The sequence below is a fragment of the Stenella coeruleoalba genome, assembly GCF_951394435.1.
Source record: "Stenella coeruleoalba genome assembly, chromosome: 1".
Taxonomy (NCBI): Eukaryota; Metazoa; Chordata; class Mammalia; order Artiodactyla; family Delphinidae; genus Stenella; species Stenella coeruleoalba.
Window position 1 is genome coordinate 112887988 of NC_137169.1, and position 17454 is coordinate 112905441.

The 17454-nt window shown below is 54.4% G+C and overlaps 2 protein-coding genes across 2 annotated transcripts; both read right to left on the bottom strand.

Annotated features, from left to right (window-relative positions):
* Positions 1 to 378: 378 nt before the first annotated feature.
* Positions 379 to 4069, bottom strand: MRPL24 (mitochondrial ribosomal protein L24). The gene is made up of 6 exons (XM_079938049.1): positions 3896 to 4069; positions 1579 to 1822; positions 1403 to 1498; positions 1092 to 1195; positions 700 to 830; positions 379 to 598 (listed from the first exon to the last, which is right to left on the bottom strand). Exons 2-6 carry the CDS (start codon positions 1759 to 1761, stop codon positions 462 to 464), a joined length of 651 nt encoding a protein of 216 aa, XP_079794175.1. The 5' UTR covers positions 1762 to 1822; positions 3896 to 4069; the 3' UTR covers positions 379 to 461.
* Positions 4070 to 4998: 929 nt separating this feature from the next.
* HDGF (heparin binding growth factor) lies at positions 4999 to 15045 on the bottom strand. Its single transcript, XM_079922969.1, has 6 exons — positions 14669 to 15045; positions 8326 to 8402; positions 8044 to 8182; positions 7187 to 7366; positions 6688 to 6911; positions 4999 to 6492 (listed from the first exon to the last, which is right to left on the bottom strand). The coding sequence occupies exons 1-6, from the start codon at positions 14753 to 14755 to the stop codon at positions 6486 to 6488; spliced, it is 714 nt and encodes a 237-aa protein (XP_079779095.1). The 5' UTR covers positions 14756 to 15045; the 3' UTR covers positions 4999 to 6485.
* Positions 15046 to 17454: the final 2409 nt, after the last annotated feature.

Genomic DNA, 17454 nt, shown 5'->3' on the forward strand with positions numbered 1-17454 from the left:
GTTATTTTTAATTTATTAAAAAATTGAAATCTTTACTTCTCTGTCTTTTGTATTAAATATAGGAAAGGACAGACATGCACCCTCCCTACCGAATCCTGCAGAGGTGCTAAATTAGGTCTCACATCCCCAGTCCCCACTGTCTTCCCTAACAGGTAGCACCTTGTTACTCAGAGGTCTCCATGGAGGCAAGCTGTCTCTCCCTTAGATCTCCATCCCAGAATCTGCAGGCCCTGCCCTTTGGGAGGACCACCTTAAGGCTGGCTAACTTCTATCCAGGTTTTGTCATAACATCAAGACAGATGCTCCCTCCCTCAGTCCTTGAAACAGGCGTTAGGGGTGCCAGTCTACCAAAAGACAGCAGCTGCACACACAGACCCAAGGCTCTTTATTAGAGTCTGAAGAAGAGGTGGCCCCAATCTTCAAGGTTAAGGCAAGGAGGGGAGAAGCAGCTCTCCCCAGACTCAATACCAATAGACTTTCTTATGTCTCCGAGTCTCCTGGATCCCCATCGCCTCCATCACCTCCTCCTCCAGTGTCTTTAGACTGGGCACATAGGTTTTTTCTAGAGCATCTTCCACTGATGTGTCTTTGGGGCCACCTATTGAGCCAGAGAAAAGAAGATGGGTGGGAGGGCTTCTTAACATCCCTTACTCCCACTCCTCCCACCCCCCCACTTCTTGCCGCCTCACCCAGCCTCACCAATCCATGTTTCAGGGACGATGCCATCAGCTCTGGGAAATTCAGGTTTAGGGATAATTCTTCCTGATCTTCTGGAGACTCGTACCCGCTCTCCTGCCTCAGTGAATCTCCACTCCACCTCAGTGGGTTTCCTAGGGGATAGAAGAAGTGAGGCCAGCCAGGGAGTTAGGTCTCCCTCCTATGTTCCAACCCGAAAGTCAATGACTAAGAACACTAAGGTCACCATCTCGTTTCTCTGCTACCCCTGCACTGGGGTTTCCTACGGGGGGTCATGGATGGCCCCTCTCAATTTTCAGCACATCCAACCCACCATTCCCTTTGGATAAACATGGTCAACAGCTGTGTGGACTCAGAGGGCAAGAAACCCTCTGACCAGAGCCCCATGTGCTTGCCTGTCCACAGGATCCACAAGTTTGACCTGGTTGTGGAGCAAGGGTGCTTCGCTGGGGATCATGGTTCCCCGGTAATCCACGGTCTTGCCAACATAGCGATAATGCTGTCCAAAAGAGGAGGGGGCTATCAGAACCCAGGAGGTGAGAAGGGGGCTTGTCTACCACAACTCAGAGCATTCAAGTGGAAAAGCAGAAGGTTCAGTTGTCTCACCATCCCCTCAGCCAGTCTCTGGCCTCCCTGTGCTGCTCTTAGTGGACAGGGACGGATGGCACAGGCTTCCTGAGCATCGCCATCCTCACTCTTCACTTACTGTATTCAGCCCCTCCACGACCACCCAGTTTCGCTGCCGGATAACTTGAACCACTTTGCCTTGCTTCCCAGCGTCCTTGCCTTCTAGGATCTCGACCTGTGGGAAGAGATGACCGTCAGGGAAGGAGATCCTTGCCCAGGAGCACCCCGCCACCCTACCCCATCTGAGATTCTCACCCTGTCCCCACAGAACAGATGCCAGTCTTCATCAGAGATAGGTTCCACAGCCACCCGGCGCCGCCTAGTCCCTGGAGGGTTCTTCTTCTTGTCTGACAAGGAGCCTGGGCGGCTCATCCCATAGCGGTAATTGGGAGGCAGAGTGACCTTGGATGCCAAGGCCAGCAGAGCAGAGAGCCGCATGGCTGGAGACTGTGAGAAATCCCCTGGCCGGTGAAAGACCCAGAAATCTTCCTAGTTGGCTCTGGGGTAGGACAAAGAAAGGGGCAAAGAAACAAGGGAAGCAACATTTTCTTAAGCACTTACTTCATGGCTCAATGGACTTGATCTTACTGAATCCTCACAAGATATTATCTTCGCTTTACAGATGACGATAGAGACTCAGAGAAGTTAAGTGACTTGTCAATGGTCATAAGGCTACTATGTGGGAGAATCAGCATTCAAAGCCACATATATCTGACTTCAAAGTCCAAAACTTCATTGAGGCCAGGGACCATGTTATCTAGATCACCCTTGAATCCAGCAGATCCCAGCAGGGCCTGGCATGTGGTAGGTACTCAATAAAAAGTTATTTAATAAATGCACCAACAGCAAGATGGAAAGAAAACAAGTAATGGACAAAACACTGGCGTAAAGCCAGAAAACAGGCAGTTATAAGGTAAAACAATCAAACAGGTGGCAGAGATAAAAACTGGGATTAAAATGTCCCTACCAAATGTCCAATTCCTAATCTCAATCAGGAAATAACCACTTTTCCCTAAGATAGTTTCTTTTCTAAAGGAAAAGGACCCAGAACCAGACTCTAGGATTATAGAGTCCTACATTTCCAAACTAAGTATGTACTCTAAGCCTCCCAATTTTGGATAATGGACTAAACCAATGGGGCGGTGAGACAACTGAGGGCAAAAATAGTAAGTGCTTCAGTTTGCTGAGCACTTGCTACCTTCCAGTTGCCATGCGAAGTGCTTTCCTGTATCATCTCATTTAAGCCCAAGGACAACTGATGAAGGAGGTACCATTAACCTTGTTTCATAGCTAAGAATAAAGCCTAACTTAAAAGTACAATTAAAGTGCACTCTAATGACATTAAAAGCTCTGGATTGGGAATCAGACGACCTGGGTTCTAGTCCCCGCTCCACCACCAACTTATTCTGTGACCCTAGGCAACTTGACTTCCGAGCTTCAGTTTCATCATCCATAAAACTTTACAGGGTTGTTTCTGTCATTCGAGTTATTTTTAACATTTTAACAAAGCAATGTACAGAATCATGTGGATAGTATCCTTTTTTGGGTAAATTAAAAAATATATATTCTATCACAGACATAAATATTTACAAGAAGGCAACAGGGAACAAATAAAGTACTTGTTTTGGAGATGAGAAAGTTTGGGAGGGCTATTTCTTTCCATCTTGTTCCTTTCCATAACGTTTGCATTTTCTAACCACGTACCTTTAAAATAATACATCAGCTGGTTTATCTGAACAGTGAGATATCAGGTCATTTCTCTTCTCTATACGGAAAAGACCTAATATTATTTTTAATTAATGCTGGATGAATGTTAGGGGCCTTGGTGTTCCCATTCAGAATCAAAAAATGCTTAGGGAGCACTACTATGTGACAGGTCTAATGCTAGGAACTTCACTATTCCCAGCATTTGATCTTCACACTGCTCTCCGCGGGAGGTTGACAGGGGACGAGGAAATCAAGGCCCTGAGAGCTGGAGACTTGCCCTAGTTCATGACTTGATAGAAGCAGAATTCTCTGGCGGTCCAGTGCTTAAGACTTTGCGCTTCCACTGAAGGACTGTAGGGGGCACGGGTTCCAACCCTGGTGGGGGAACTAAGATTCCGCAGGCCGCGCAGTGCGGCCCCCCAAAAAAGACAATCTTAAGACCCGAGACTCCTGCGTGATTGCTGCAAGACGTCCCTTAACCTCAGCTATTCAAGATCTGAAGTTCTGGGAGGAGATCCCAGAAGCCAGCCCCCTAGATGTTTTCCTTTTTTTTCTCCAAACCCTGGAGAGGCTGGTGCCCTTCCGCAGTGGGGCTTTCATGGCGCGCTCTGGGGCGCCGTGCTAGGTAGTGAGGTAGAGCGTCTGCTCCCTCAGACCCCGGCTCCAAAGGCCCCGCCGGCCCCATCTTAGGTACGGGTGATGTCCATCCCCCAGCAGTCTTCAGCAACCACCCGCTCCGAGCTTCCGAAGCAGGGAGACCTCAGACGAAGCCACTAAGCCATGCCAGGGTAAAAGAAGGCTCTTCCCGCTCCCGCTCTCGGACCAGCCCAAAGCTGCCAAAACGTCCGGGCCACGCGGTTCTCACCTCCGCTTCCCGCTGAGCCCCGGAGCCTCCGCCAGTCCCTTCTGCACGTGGGACCTAAGCCCCGCCCCACAGCGTCCCCCGGCTTTCTGGGAAAAGTAGTCTAATGGTACAATGGACGCGCAACGATAATCTAGCCTCTCTGCATGCTGGGAGTTGTAGTCCTCTGCTGCAAAGCAAGCGAGAAACAGGAAATTTGGCCTTGTAGGAAATCTAGGAAGCCTAAGAGCACCGTGAAGCACGTCGGGAATTGAAGGCAAAGCGGAATATGCTATCGCGCCTGGCACATTCCTGCACGTGCTCTGCGTGGAGGCCGCTGGGAATTGTAGTTACTAGAGACGACGGCTCCATTTTCTAGGTGATTGCGGCTTCTTCAAAGCAGAGGGCCTCGCTTTCTAGTGAGGCTACAGTCAATACTCTCCCCGCCCGCCCTCTGCTGGAAGGAGCCAAGGCAGTGAAGAAAGTGTCGTAGGCTTTCTAAACTAAGGGATGAAACGTGGGCCCTTCCAATGCCAGTCGATGATCCAGTCACAAAATGTCAGACTGAAAGAAACCTGAGAGGATCTAATCCAGCCATTCCACTTAATTCAGGAGTATTGGGAGGATTCCATGCTATCAACCTCCCCGACCCTCATCACGTTATCAGTAGCGGGCATCCCTGGCTTTGCCCTTGAGGGTCAAAGTTCTTTCTACAACCAGCCCCAACACCCTAACTTCCCTGGCCATCGTGAGCTGTGACTGATACTGTCACCTCTCACAACCTACCTCTTCTTTTTTTAAATATTTATTTATTTTGGCTGCACCGTGTCTCAGTTGCAGCACGTGGGATCTTCGTTGCGGCATGTGGAGTTCTTAGTTGTGGCATGCATGCGGGATCCAGTTCCCTGACCAGGTATCGAACCCAGGTCCCCTGCACTGGAAGCGGGGAGTCTTCCCCATTGGACCACCAGGGAAGTCCCACACCCTACTTCTTGTGCAAACTTTTAGAAAAACTTTCCCAGGTGCTTATGAGGGAAACTGTGTTAAACAGTGGCTGGGCAGAAGTAGAATACTGGGCACCATATTCTGTGACTTTGCCCTCATGTAGAATTTTAGATATCTCTAACAGACTGAGAATGGAGAAGGCTGGCACACCTTACCTCAATCTGAAAAGTGGATTTGGAAATCATTTGCATTCCCTTTCCCATTCCCCTGCACCATCAGTTAACTAATACACCCCCAAAGAATCAGTCAAAATCCAATGTAGTAATCAATGGGTTTTATTTTCCTAGAACTGAAATCATCTACGGTTCTCAGAGCTAAACTTCCAAAGCTACAGTCAGCAATTTTTCATCAGAGCCCAAGGGAGGGGGGCAAGGGTGAAAGAGACGAGAGACGGAAGAGCCAAATAGACCACTAGAAAGAGGCTGGGAGAGGGTGCTTATTTCCCTCTGGCCTCTCAGTGGGTTACAAATTGGATCTGGTGACAACACTGAGGGGACCAGGTGAGGGTATGTGGATGGGAAATGACACCAGAAGGAACACCAAAGCCCCAACTACAACAAGAAAAGTCATCAAGCCCCAAACAGAAGGGGAGCCTCCAAGTGCACCTCAGAAACGGGGGCAACAGTGGGGAAGAAAGGAGCAGAGTGGGGGGCACACAAAGGGATGGGGGGGGTCTTTAAAATTTTTTTTTTTGTAATTTTCTTTTATTAAAAACATTTCCTAAAAAATGTGTCTTTTCCTTTATGTCTGGGTGACGTATGTGACTGTAGGCTGGCCTTGAGCACTGTGGGGAGAGGGAAAAGGGCAGCTAAGGGTCTCCCCAGGGCATCCCATCTCTGGCCTGAGGTCTAAAGGTGGATGGATACTCCTCAACACTCCCATAGGAGCTGGGTGAAGTTAACCCTTCAGATCTCAGGTCCTTGACCCAAAGAACTTGGAAGACCCCAAATCTTTTGATGATAAACTGTAACTCCCATAACACCTAGGGTTGGCGTAAGAGAATGGGCATTGTCAACCATCAAGGATTTATTGAAGGGAGCCCCTCTCCCACAAGCTGTCCCACTTTCCCTGAATCCAGGTAGCTGGGAGAACAGGTGCGGGAGGAAGGGACAAGATGCCATCCTCTTGCCCACTCCCCCACCCCAACTTGAAGATTGCCCCTCCCAGGCCCCAGAAGCCCACTGTGCTACTTACACTCCATCCCTTCCACTCATAGCCCTGATCCCAACCAACCCAGAGGTCTAGAATGCCCGGGGAAGGGCGAGAGGGGTGTCAGAAGATGTAAATAGCCAGTCCAGGCCCTAACAAATACACTGGGAAACAGCTCCAGGCAGGGAGGGACACAGTGGCCTCATCTCATCCCACAGAGCAGAAGACATGGACCTGACTCAGGTCACAGGGGTGTGGGGACATGGAGGTGAGGGCCAGGTGGCCTGCCCCATCCGGGTCAATCTCCAGGGTCTGAGCTCAGAAGGGGGAGAGTGAGTGGAAGAGGAGAGTGGGTTGGGGTGGGGAAGGGGTTCCCAGTTTGCAGGCCATGGCCAGTTTCCCCAGTAGCACCCAGACAGCAGCAGGAACGGGGCGGGGGCTCCTCTTGAAACATTGGTGGCTACAGGCTGCGGGGGAGGGTTGGAGGGGAGAAGGGTTAATGGTGTGGCCTTGGCCTGGCCGGGCCCCAGCCAGTGCCGGCCTCCTGGGAGAGCCCACCCTGTCTCCCTGGAGGCTGACTGCTACAGGCCCTCCTCCTCCTCCTCTCAGCAGGGGGCTGGGCCCTCCCAGCCCAGCTGCCTAGGGGCAGGGGGCTCACTCACCTCTCATGGTCTCTGATGCCCGGGGCCTCAGCATCTTCCTTGGCAGCCTCTTCCTCTTCTTCCTCCTCTTCTTCCTCCTGAGGAGGCCCCCGGCCAGAGCCCGGCTCCGAGGGGGTGCTGTTCTTCTCCACCTCCACTGGAACGGGCCTCTCACCCTCCAAGGTGGCCCCTTCCTTCTCCTCCCCTTCGGGGTCTTCTGTCTCCTTGGGACGTTTGGGGGAGTCCTGGGCAGGGTTAGCAGAGATGAGGTGGGTTGAGGCTAGAGAGGGAGGACACCAGCCTCCCCCTCCTTTCCCCAGAGGCTCTCCTTCCTAGGCAGACCCACAGTCCTCCAACCCTCTGCTAGCTGAGAGGTCTCCTGTGTCCCATCTTCTCAGCAAGGGACTCCCCAAAACTAGGGGCTGAGTCTGTCTCTCAGACGGGCACTCCCTGAAAACGTCGTAACGTCCCTCCTCAGACTAGGAGCCTTGCTCCAGGGCCCCAGGTAGGGGGCAGTTACCTCCAGCAGGTCTCCCGCTCTCCTCTTCAGCGCCCCCTTCTCATTCTTCTCCTTGGTCGGCTCATCAATGACCAGCTTCCCTTCCTCATCACTGCTGCCTTCGGCATTCCCCTTCTTATCGCCATCACCCTCGGTGGCTTCGGGCTCGGGCTCTTCCACACAGCTCTTTTTCTGGGAGGACTGCGGCGGAGACAGCAAAGGCTGAGTGGCACCAGCGACTGCCACGCTGGGCCCCCTCCCCAGACCCCTCCCTCGGCCACTCACTCCTTCCTTCTCCCACCTCTCCCCCGCCCCCACCCAGGTGCCCAGTCTCACAAGTGATTTGAGACCCACCTCTGTCGGATTAGCCCCGGGGTAAACCCACTGGCCGGGCAGGCAGGGCTCTGTGCAGGAGGGGGGAGGGCTGGAGCAGGAGGCAAAACCTCGGGTCAACTTCTCCCAGAGGGAGCTGGGACCCTTTCCCCGCCAACCCCCGCCCCCCACCCTCCCGCCTCATCCTGCCCGGCTCACGAGCACCTCCTCCTGGAAGCCTTTGTGGAAAGAGTTAAGGCCACATCCTATACTCACACTGGGCCTGCCAAAGGCCTGTCCCCACTTACCGCCTCCATCCTGTTCCTGCCCCCCCAGGTGCTGTCTAACAGGTGGCCCCTGACCACAGCTACATCACACACCCGGAACCCCTTCCCCTCTGCAAGAAGCCTCCCCCAACCCCCCACCCCACGAGCTCCTACTCTGAAAGCCCTGGTGTTGGTGTCTGAGCCCCCTGTTCCTGAAGCAGCACACGTGGGCCCAGGGGCTCCCGGCACCTATGGCCACACCCGCTTTCCAGGAGGTCTCTGGGGCGGATGGCAGCTCACCTGGTAGCCAGAAGCCTTGACGGTAGGGTTGTTCTCGATCTCCCACAGCCCCTCGCTGAACCCTTTCCGTTTGTTGGGCTTGCCAAACTTCTCCTTGGACTCCTCGTAAGGGAAGAGGTCTTTGGGGCCCAGGAATGCCCTGGTGAGAGATGGGAGACTGTGCTCTCGAGTCCCTCACCGCATCTGAGCTGCGCAGCCCCATAGGGAAGGCGTGCCGTCACCACTGCTCGTTCCCCAAAGTGGTCCCCCCGTGGCCCTCCCCACCTCTGCCCCCTCACTCACGTCTCGTGGGTCCCGAAAAAAAAGACTTGGTATTTGTTGGCTGTGGATTTCACGGCAGCCTCAGGCATCTCGTCAATCTGAGAGCAAGATGAGTAAAGTGAGCGTGAGCTGGAGTCTTGAGGTCACGAATTTGGGGCCGGAGGGTAGGGGTTAAGGGGCTGATCTCTAAGGCACATCTGTGAAAAATCAGACTGAGAGGGACCCAGGAGTTCACCAAAGGGGTTTCTGAACCATTTTTAGCAGTGTGACTTTGTTCAAAAGAAGTCAGGCATAAAAGCCCAGCAGAATCCCCGCCTCTCTTTTTCACAAACCAAACAGCGTCCATAAACAGATCCTGCCCATAAGCTCCACGTCTTTGCCATCACCCTGGTCCAACCACTGTCCCCTCTTGACTGGACTGAAACCACAGCCTCCCTCTCTTCTCTCAGTCTCCATTCTTGCCCCACTACAACTCATTCTCCACACTGCAGCCAGAGGGGGCCTTTCCAAGTGCGGGTCTGAGCATTTCAGTCCCCCTGCTAGAAACCTTCCGGTGGCTTTTCAGGACTCTAGGGCCCACCTGTTCACCATTGTCCCTAATGTCAAGGTCTGAATTCCAATGCTGCCAACAGTATTTGTATGAGCTTGGGCAACTGACAGAACCTCAATTTTCTCAACTGTAAAATGGAGATGGTCACAGTACTTAAGCCATAGCGTTGTAAGGATTAAAAGACCATAATGTAGTACGGCCCGCATATGTGCTCGCTATCATCATCCTCTCCCCAGTACGCTGCCCCTCTGCTCTCTGCTCCAGCCACACTGACCTTTCAGTCTCCTATAGTCACTCCTGATCAGCCTTCCAACCTCAGCCCCATCATCACTTCCTCCAGAAAGCTTCCCCACCTCTCCCAACCTGGTTGGCTTCCCAGATAAAACTCTCAGCACCTCTCCTTCACAGTGCTTTTCACAATTCTAGTTTTACAGTTCTTCACGTTACCGTTTGCTTAATGTCTACGTGGACTATACCTGCCCCGAGAACAGAGAGGTCTGTTTGTAAGTCCAACACAGTGCCTAGCACCCAGTGAGTGCACAGTGAAGATATGCTGAATGACTCTATGAAACAGACAGAAGCAGCCTGCTCTGACTGAAGTGGAGAGGTGAGGCCAAGGGCTGCCTATTCAATATCCCCCATCAGTAGCAGCTCCAAAAGACTTCTGGGAAACTCTCTGAAAGTCATGTCATGTAGTCAGACTCTCTTATTTTACAGACAAGGAAACTGAGGCCCAGAAAAGACAAGTGATTTGCCCAAGATGACAGGACAAGTTAGTGAGGGCCAGATTTCAGAACTAGAGCTCCTGACTTGATCCTCTAACTCAAATGTCCTGGGGGCATAAGGGATGCTGTGGTGGAGAAGGTGCAGAGGTCTGAGGTCAGGGAAATGGTGAGAGACAGTTGCCCAGATAGCCTCTCCCAGATCAGGCCCTAGAAGCCCAGGCCAAGCTGAGCTGGGGGGGGGAGGGGGTGTGGGGGACGGGGGAAGAGGACTACAACTCCCAGCAACACTTGCAGCAGCTCTAGCGGCCGGGCTTCCCACCGGACAGAGGCCAGGTGGCCATGTTGGCTGGGGCCCGGGGTGCAGATAGGAAAGAGACAGACAGGCCAAGGCAGTGATTAAACACACAGAGACTAGGACAGAGTGCCTGACTGGGGGCCTGGGGAGACAGGGAGGCTAGGTGGATGGAAATAAGCTGAGACACACCCAGGAGATGGGGTGGAACCTGAGCAAGAATCTGAGGGGCATCTTGCTCCAGACATGGAGTCTTCAAGCTCCTGAGCACCTCCCCCCTTGCCCTGTGGCCTCTGGGGACAGAGGTCCAGCCCCTCCCCCCCAGGAAGGCTCAGCACAAACTGGGCCCTCCCCACAATCGGGAAGACACTGGGGTGTGAGAGCTGGGGGTGGAAAGGCACGCTGTCCCCCACCCCAGCTCAATCCCCATCGCCATGACAACCCAACCCCGCCCCCGGGGCCACTCAGCAACCAGGAATGTGACTGCCCCTCCCCCCCCAGGCCCTCTCTCCAGATTGGGGAGGAGGGGACACTAACACACACCCCACCCCCAAGCCTGGAGTCTGGCACCTGGGTCCCTGGCTGTGCCTGAAACCACAGCTAGGGCTGAGGGCTGCGGGCCCTTCTCAGGAAGGCAGAGCTGGGGTGTGGGCAAAGGAGGAGCCAGTCCTCTGCTAGGATACCTGGGTCCTGTTGCTAGCTCCCCACCCTCCTCTCAGAGGGGGAAGCAAAAAATAAAATGAGGGCCTCCAGGGCTTAGAGATCCCAGGAGACAGGCAGAGGACAATAATAGCAAAAGCTCTTTCCTAGGCCTCTTGTTGGTGGATCATCGAGCACCAGGAAAGAGGACGGGGGGGGGGGGGGGGGGGGGGCGGGGGGGTGGAATATCTAAGGGTCCCAGCTGGGAACTACTTTGGGCTCTGCATTTTCAGTGCCACACTTGAGCCAGGACGTTAACAGGCTTGTAGGAAACATGTGATGAAAAGGGAGAAACTGAGGCTCAGGAAAGGGGGGATGGTGAGTGAAGGGGTCAGAAACAGGAGACATGAGGTCCTCTCAAGGAGCTCAGACCAGGCAAAGCAGCGCTCTGCCCGTCAGTCTCTTTCCCGTGGGAAGCGAACTCAAAGAGAGGTAGCTGAACGCTGTGACAGGGGATCCAGGAGGCCACCAGCTGCCCAGCCTCAGGGGCGGGGGAGAAACCAAAGAATGGATGGGAATTAAAAATAGACAGAACGGGACACACCAGATATACCCGCCCTGCTGACTTCTAGCCAGATAAAGGATAGGTCGAGAGGAAAGAGGAAAGAGGGAGGCCAGGGGCCTGGGCAGATGGGCATCTACCCCCAAAGCATAAAACCACCCCAATCCCACCTCACCTCGAGTGTAGGCAACCGTGGGGGAAGGGCCAGGAGAGGCGTGCTCCTTTAACTTAATGGAATTCCCAACCCCTCACCCCAAAAAGGGGAGACATTCCTTCTCTAGTGGACCCTTCATCCTTCAAGCCACAAAGGAAATGTCCTTCTGCATTTGGAAGTGAAGGGAGGTTCTCCGTCGAAGACATAGAGGATATGAAGTCTCAGGGGAGGCCTGTACTCCCAATACAGACATGTGTCTCCCAGGCGGTGCCTTTATATCCAGGTTGTGACTCAGAACAAGTGAGTCAAAGCTAAGTGGGTCAGGGTGGGGCCAGATGAGTGCTGGGTACCCCACTGCACCTCCTCCACTGGCCAACAGGGGAGGGGGCTCTGCTACTTCTCAGCCATTCCAGGAATCCTGGCAAGTTACTTTCCCCCACCCCCACCCCGGCTGGGGCTCATCCACTCCCACCCCCACCCCACCCCCCACCCTCTGCCCTCTGCACGTGCCTCATTCCATCACACAGGCCTGAGCACAAGTCCCATCCTCCCAGAGCCCAGGGCACCTTCTAAGGCCTGAAGTACCCAGGTGAGGAGTGGGGAGAGAGGACTGAACACCTCTCCCCCAGCCTCATACCAAATCCAGGCCCAGGGGCGCCAGCTGAGCACATAGAAAGGCAGCAGAGAAGGCTAAGCCCACCCTGACTGCCAGCCAGGGTTCTGACCACCACACCCAAGGCCCAGGCCCAACCTGACCCATGAACCGTAAAATGTGGGGCAGGAGACAGTTGGGGTCAGGAAAGTGTGGCAAGCCCAAGAGGCAGAAAAGAGAAGGTGGTGCCTGGATGTGGGGGAAGGGCAGAGGGCAGACAGATGGGCGAGGCCCTCTGGCTGCTCAGGTTTCCTGGGACTGTGAAACAGGAAGTGGAGAAAGGAGGAAGGAACCTCAGGGGGAAAATCCCTGAGTCTTGGAGGTTAACTGTTAAGTGCTTGGAGATCCCCCAGGAAGTCTGGCAGGAGGAAGAGGAAAGGAGAAGGTTAAGATGGAGTCACACCATCCTTCCAGGCAGGTCTTGCCTACCACGTGGTCCCTCTGGCTGAACTCTCCAAGCACTGGGCTGTTCCAGTCTCACCCAGAGTCAGCCATCCTCCCCAGAAGCAGGGGCTGAGGAAGGAAAGCCCACACAGTGGCCTTCACCATGGCTGAGGACTCTGGTTGCCTATTAGATGGAGCAGTCAGCGAGGCCCCCCTACTCCTCCTCCATCTCAGGAGGAGCCAGGCCCCCCTTCAGGCTCTGCCACTCACAAGACTAAGACAGCACCCAAGGATGGTGAGGTATTCGGAAGATAACAACCTTGGGTGTACCACTCTCTCCAATTTTCAGAATCAAGACCTGGAGCACAGGCAAAGGGTGGGGTCCTATCTCTTTGGGATCCAGTCTGATCTCCCTCCCCCAACCCGAACTTTATCTAAAGGGCCCAGGCCTCAACAGAGCAAGAGACTGCCTCCCTGTCCTGCCCTTCTGTCCTGGAGGCCTAGGGTGAACAGAGGAAATGGACAGCATCCCCAGTCCCAGGCGCTGCCCTCACTCCAAAGGCTACCAGAAACCTGAAGGCTTTCTTCACAGGGGCCAATGTGGGTCTGCATGGGCCCCCCTTTCTCTCTTCCCTGCAGCCTGAAGGGGTTCCCTACAACCCCCATTCCAGCTGAGCCCCCTCCTCAGTCTCTGGACTTTGTCCCACCCCCAGGAGGTAGAAGCAGTAGAGACCTGTGTTCAGTTCTTGCCCTGCCCACCAGGACCTTGGCATCTGGACCAAGAAGCCAGATGGATCAAAGGTGCAGGGTAAAGTACATGAGTGTTCACACACCACACACATACATGCACACACAAGGCTGTCTGTGGCTGCTTCCTCACACTGCCCCCCACCCCCCAAACCCAAGTCCCCTAGAAGGCCCTGGAGGCTTGGAGAGCCCTGCTTCACTCTGTACTTCACTCCCATTCCGGAGGCCAGACATCTAGAAGTTGCAGGGAACAAGGAGCTCAAGGCATATGGGATTAGGTATATTCCTCAGGAGAGGGTAGTGAGTGAGGAAGGGTCTCCTGGATTTTCTCGGAGTGGCCCCAAAGTTGGTCTGGACACTGAACAGGACCCAAGGGAGCCTGGGGCAACTTCCCAAGCTCAGAGCAGGGTCTGGCCCAGATGAAGACACAGACTCATGTGGAAAAGAGCAACCCACAGCCATAAGGCAGTTCTGCACTTGGTCCCCTTGCCCAGAAGACTCCCTCCCTCTACTCCTCTCTGCCCTTGGATTACACTCTACAGGAGTCCTATACTCTAGGGCCGATACCAAAGGCCTCTCTCTACACCAACGTTGAAATAAGGTGCCAGAGACACTGTGCCCTGTGACACCCCCAACCTCCTCCAGCACCCTCTGGCAACCTCCCTTACTCCTTACTTCACCTGTCTCAGTTCTTAGGGGAAACATGATGAATGCGCCAGGCTGGGCATTTGGGCCCCACCCTCCCACCTGGCCAGGTGCTGGGGTGGGGGGAGGGTGGGCGCCTCACATTGGCGGGCTTAATCAACCACATGGCAGACTGGGCCGTTCTGGCGGGAGAGGCTCAGAAATGGGGAGGAGAAGCAACTCGGGTTCCCCCCACCTCCACTAAGAGGCAGGGCAGTCTGGACTGGACTTCCCAATCCCAACAAGGGCTCTGCCACCTTCAGCCCCCAATCTGAGTCGGCAGCATACGGAGAAATATTTTTGTGGAGCTGAGGAGTGAAGGGTACTAGCCGGTGATTTCCAAGCTAGACGGATCCCCTCTTCTGCCGCCCCCCCAACGATTCCTCGACCTTCCCAACTTCAGACCTCTTACGGATGCCCCAAACCAAAGTTTTCTAGAAGCGAACTCCGCCTCCATCTAGCCTTTCAGGGCTGAGATCCTTCTTAACCATCTAATGTAGGAAGAGGAGAGTTTGAACTGGGGGTAACAATCAGTGAAGAAACTGGGGGTCTCTAAGGGGGTCCCTGAAGGGGGTAGCGGTGGCGCCTGGGGGTGGTGGTGGGAGGAGTTACACTGCTGGCCCAAACCCAGGCAGCGCGCCCGAAACCGCTGGGAGTATGGGGGCTGGGGGCGGAACTGAGCACGCGGAGCCGGGGGCCGGGAAGTGACCGGCGCCCTCAGATCCCCACGCCGCGCACACGCCACCACGCGCGGACGCCGTGTGGCCAGGTGTTCGCCGCTGCCGCCACCACCACCCCCACCACCCCGCCTCCACCATTATATAACCGGCGGGTGGGCTTGAGTCGCTCGGGAAAGATTCGGGGACTCAGACGCCCCCCACCCCCACCCCCTCCGCGCGGAGCGCTCTTGCCCTCTCGGGTGTTATGCAACCCAAGTCTGGAGGTGGATAGGGGGCGGCGGGCCGCCCTGCTCACCCGGGCCGGCCAGTGTGGGTAGCCCTTCATCTTGGCGAACACCAGGTCCCCGCATTTGTACTCCTTCTGCCGGTTGGATCGCGACATGGCGGGGCTCCGGGCGCCCCGGGCTCCGCGCCGGGCCGGAAAGCGCGAGCCCAAGTTTGCGCGTGCGGCGGTGGCGGCGCCGCTCCGCTCCGGCCCTCGCGCGGCCCCCGCCTCGATGGTGGCCCCCGGCCCAGGCTCCTGCGCGGCCACGGCGTCTCCGCCCGCGCGCCGCACGGACGGGGCGGGCGCGGATCGGGGGCAACGCTCCGGCGCGATGGGTGCGCGCTCGTGCAGTTGTTTGTGTTTGAAATTCAATTGCTCCCTCCGCTGCGCGAGGCCTCTTCCTCCACCCCCCTCCCGGTCCCCACTCCTCCTCCTCCCTCCTCCCTTTCTCACTCCTCCTCCTCCTCCCTCCTCCGCGCTCCCTCCCGCGGCGGTTTGATGAGTGCGGCTTCTTGACGCCCTGTGCCTGCCACTGCCCGACGCCCAACCTGGAGCCGCCTGGCGGTGCGCGGCGACACAGGCGTGAGGAGCCGATTGCCGAGCAAGCCGAGTAGGCTTTGTGTGCCCGCTGTCGGTGGGTGCCCGCCCGCCCGGGAGGAGCTGGCGCCCGGCAGGACGGAGCGGCCTGGCGCCCCTCCCCCGGCCCCTCGGGTCGCTCCCAACTGCGGCTTCGGCGCTGCCAACTGTCGACGTCTAGGCGCAGTGTCTACCTGCCCTCGGCTCCATCCCCATCCACGAATGTTTGCTGGGCACCCAGTGCATGGCAGCGTGCTGGGCGCCGGGGCGAGAGCTGGGCACCGCGCCCCTGAGCGCACAGAGGTTTGGCCTGGACCTCGACGTGCTTACAGTCTGTGGGGCGGCTCCTGAAACGTCGGGGATTGCGCCCTACGACGGCCTTTGTGGAATTCGGTATCGAGGAAGCTTCGGAGGGGTTGTGGCACAAAGTGGCCACGTTCCATGTGCATTAGACAGGTCTCGGTTCTCTGCTACTTCCTGGCAAAAGAGATCTGGGCTTTACCACCAGTTAAGCCCTCAAAGATGAGCTCTGTTCTAGTGGGAAGAGACAGTAGAATGCCAGTAAATCCCAAACCATCGATAAAACGTGAAGTCACTAGCTTTCTCGGGGCGGTGAGAGTGGGGAAAAATCTGGGAAGGCTTCACAAAGTGGTGACTTTTGAGTTGGGCCTTAAAGGACGAATGTGAGCTTGCCGGATTCCAGAGACAACATTTTAGACTAGGTTATATGTTAAGAACTGATAGAGCCAAAACTTGAATTCACGTCGCTTACCATTAAGCCAAACAAGACTTTGCCGTAATTACATCTTTGATTTGCTGTCACTCTGTTGATCTTGGATTTGCCGAAATTCCAGACACCTATGGTAACTTAGAAATAAGCTATTTGGATCTTATGTTATAGTATGTCCAGATCCTTAAAATTTTGCAACAAAATATTCTAGGTTTGAAGAGAGAAAATATGTGTGTTTTTCTTCCCACAAGTTTCCTGATCCTACTTCAAAGCATGTGCAAAGTCTCCCTGAAAAAGAAGCGCAGGATGAAGCCAAAAGGCCCAGATCCACATCCTACCCTGCTGTTCACTAGTCATGAGAACTTGGGCTACCCCCTGAACTTCTCCCTGAGCCTCAGTTTCTTCAACTGTGAGATGGGATCACATTACTTTCCTGCCAACATCACAGACATGGAAGGGCTGCTTATCATTAGCTGAGGCCTGACCTTGCTCCCTGCAGGCCTTCGTATCAGTTGGTTGTCCTTATGTCCATGGCAATGCATTTCACAATTGTTGCCTTTGTCAAATGTGGCCTCTCAGCATAATCCCACCTTGTGATAGGAGGTGGCTGGCCCTGTCCACAGGCACTCCAGGCCCCAGGCTGCTGGCACAGCGGGGCACTCTGCAAGGTCCTCATGCATGCCCTCAGCCACAGACCTGTCGATTTGTTTCAATAGCAAATCCAAACTTGTTGCAACAGAGCAGCTAGATCCAGTTGGTGTTTACTCTACCATGCATTCCAGTTTGAAATGCAGTCAGTGTGATAGTCCAGATTCTGTCAGGCTAATACCCTTCTTTGTTGTTCTTATTGTTGTTAGGAGAGAATCTTGTCACAAGTTCTTAGAAATGTTTCAGTAAATCCAGTGTCACAATTGGTTTCCTTTTATTTAGTGTTCAGGCCAGTATTATAAATATGCCATTTCAGTGCAACAAACATGTTTTTTAAACTATTTTCCAATTTAGCACACCCCAATTTAGTTTAAACCAAAGACTCCTATCCATTTCTCCACTTTGTTGTATGGAGATGGCAATAAGGCTTCTTCAATTCTTTTTGCAACAAATCTCTTGGGCCTGTCATTCAGTCTGCCATGCAGATGCTGGTTGCAATAAAACAACCAGGGTTCCCTTTGTTGCAATAATCTCCCAGGCCTTGGTTGCAATTTAATATCCAAGTTCTCCTTACAATAACATCATCAACCAATTCACAGCTGCCCCTACCAACCAAGCCAAGAGCCACAGAGGGTCAGTTACAGGGGCGGGCATAAACCTGCTTCCCCTGGGATTCAGGTCTAATTGAGCGCTTTGCAGACTTTAATGTGCAAATGAATCACCTGGGGATCCTCTTAAAAAGCAGATTCTAACTCAGTAGGTGTGGGGTGCCCACATTTCTATTTCATCACCCAAGGTGCTGCTGCTTTGGACCTCTGTTGATTAGTAACGTCTAAAACACTCGGCCACAGGCCCCCGGCTG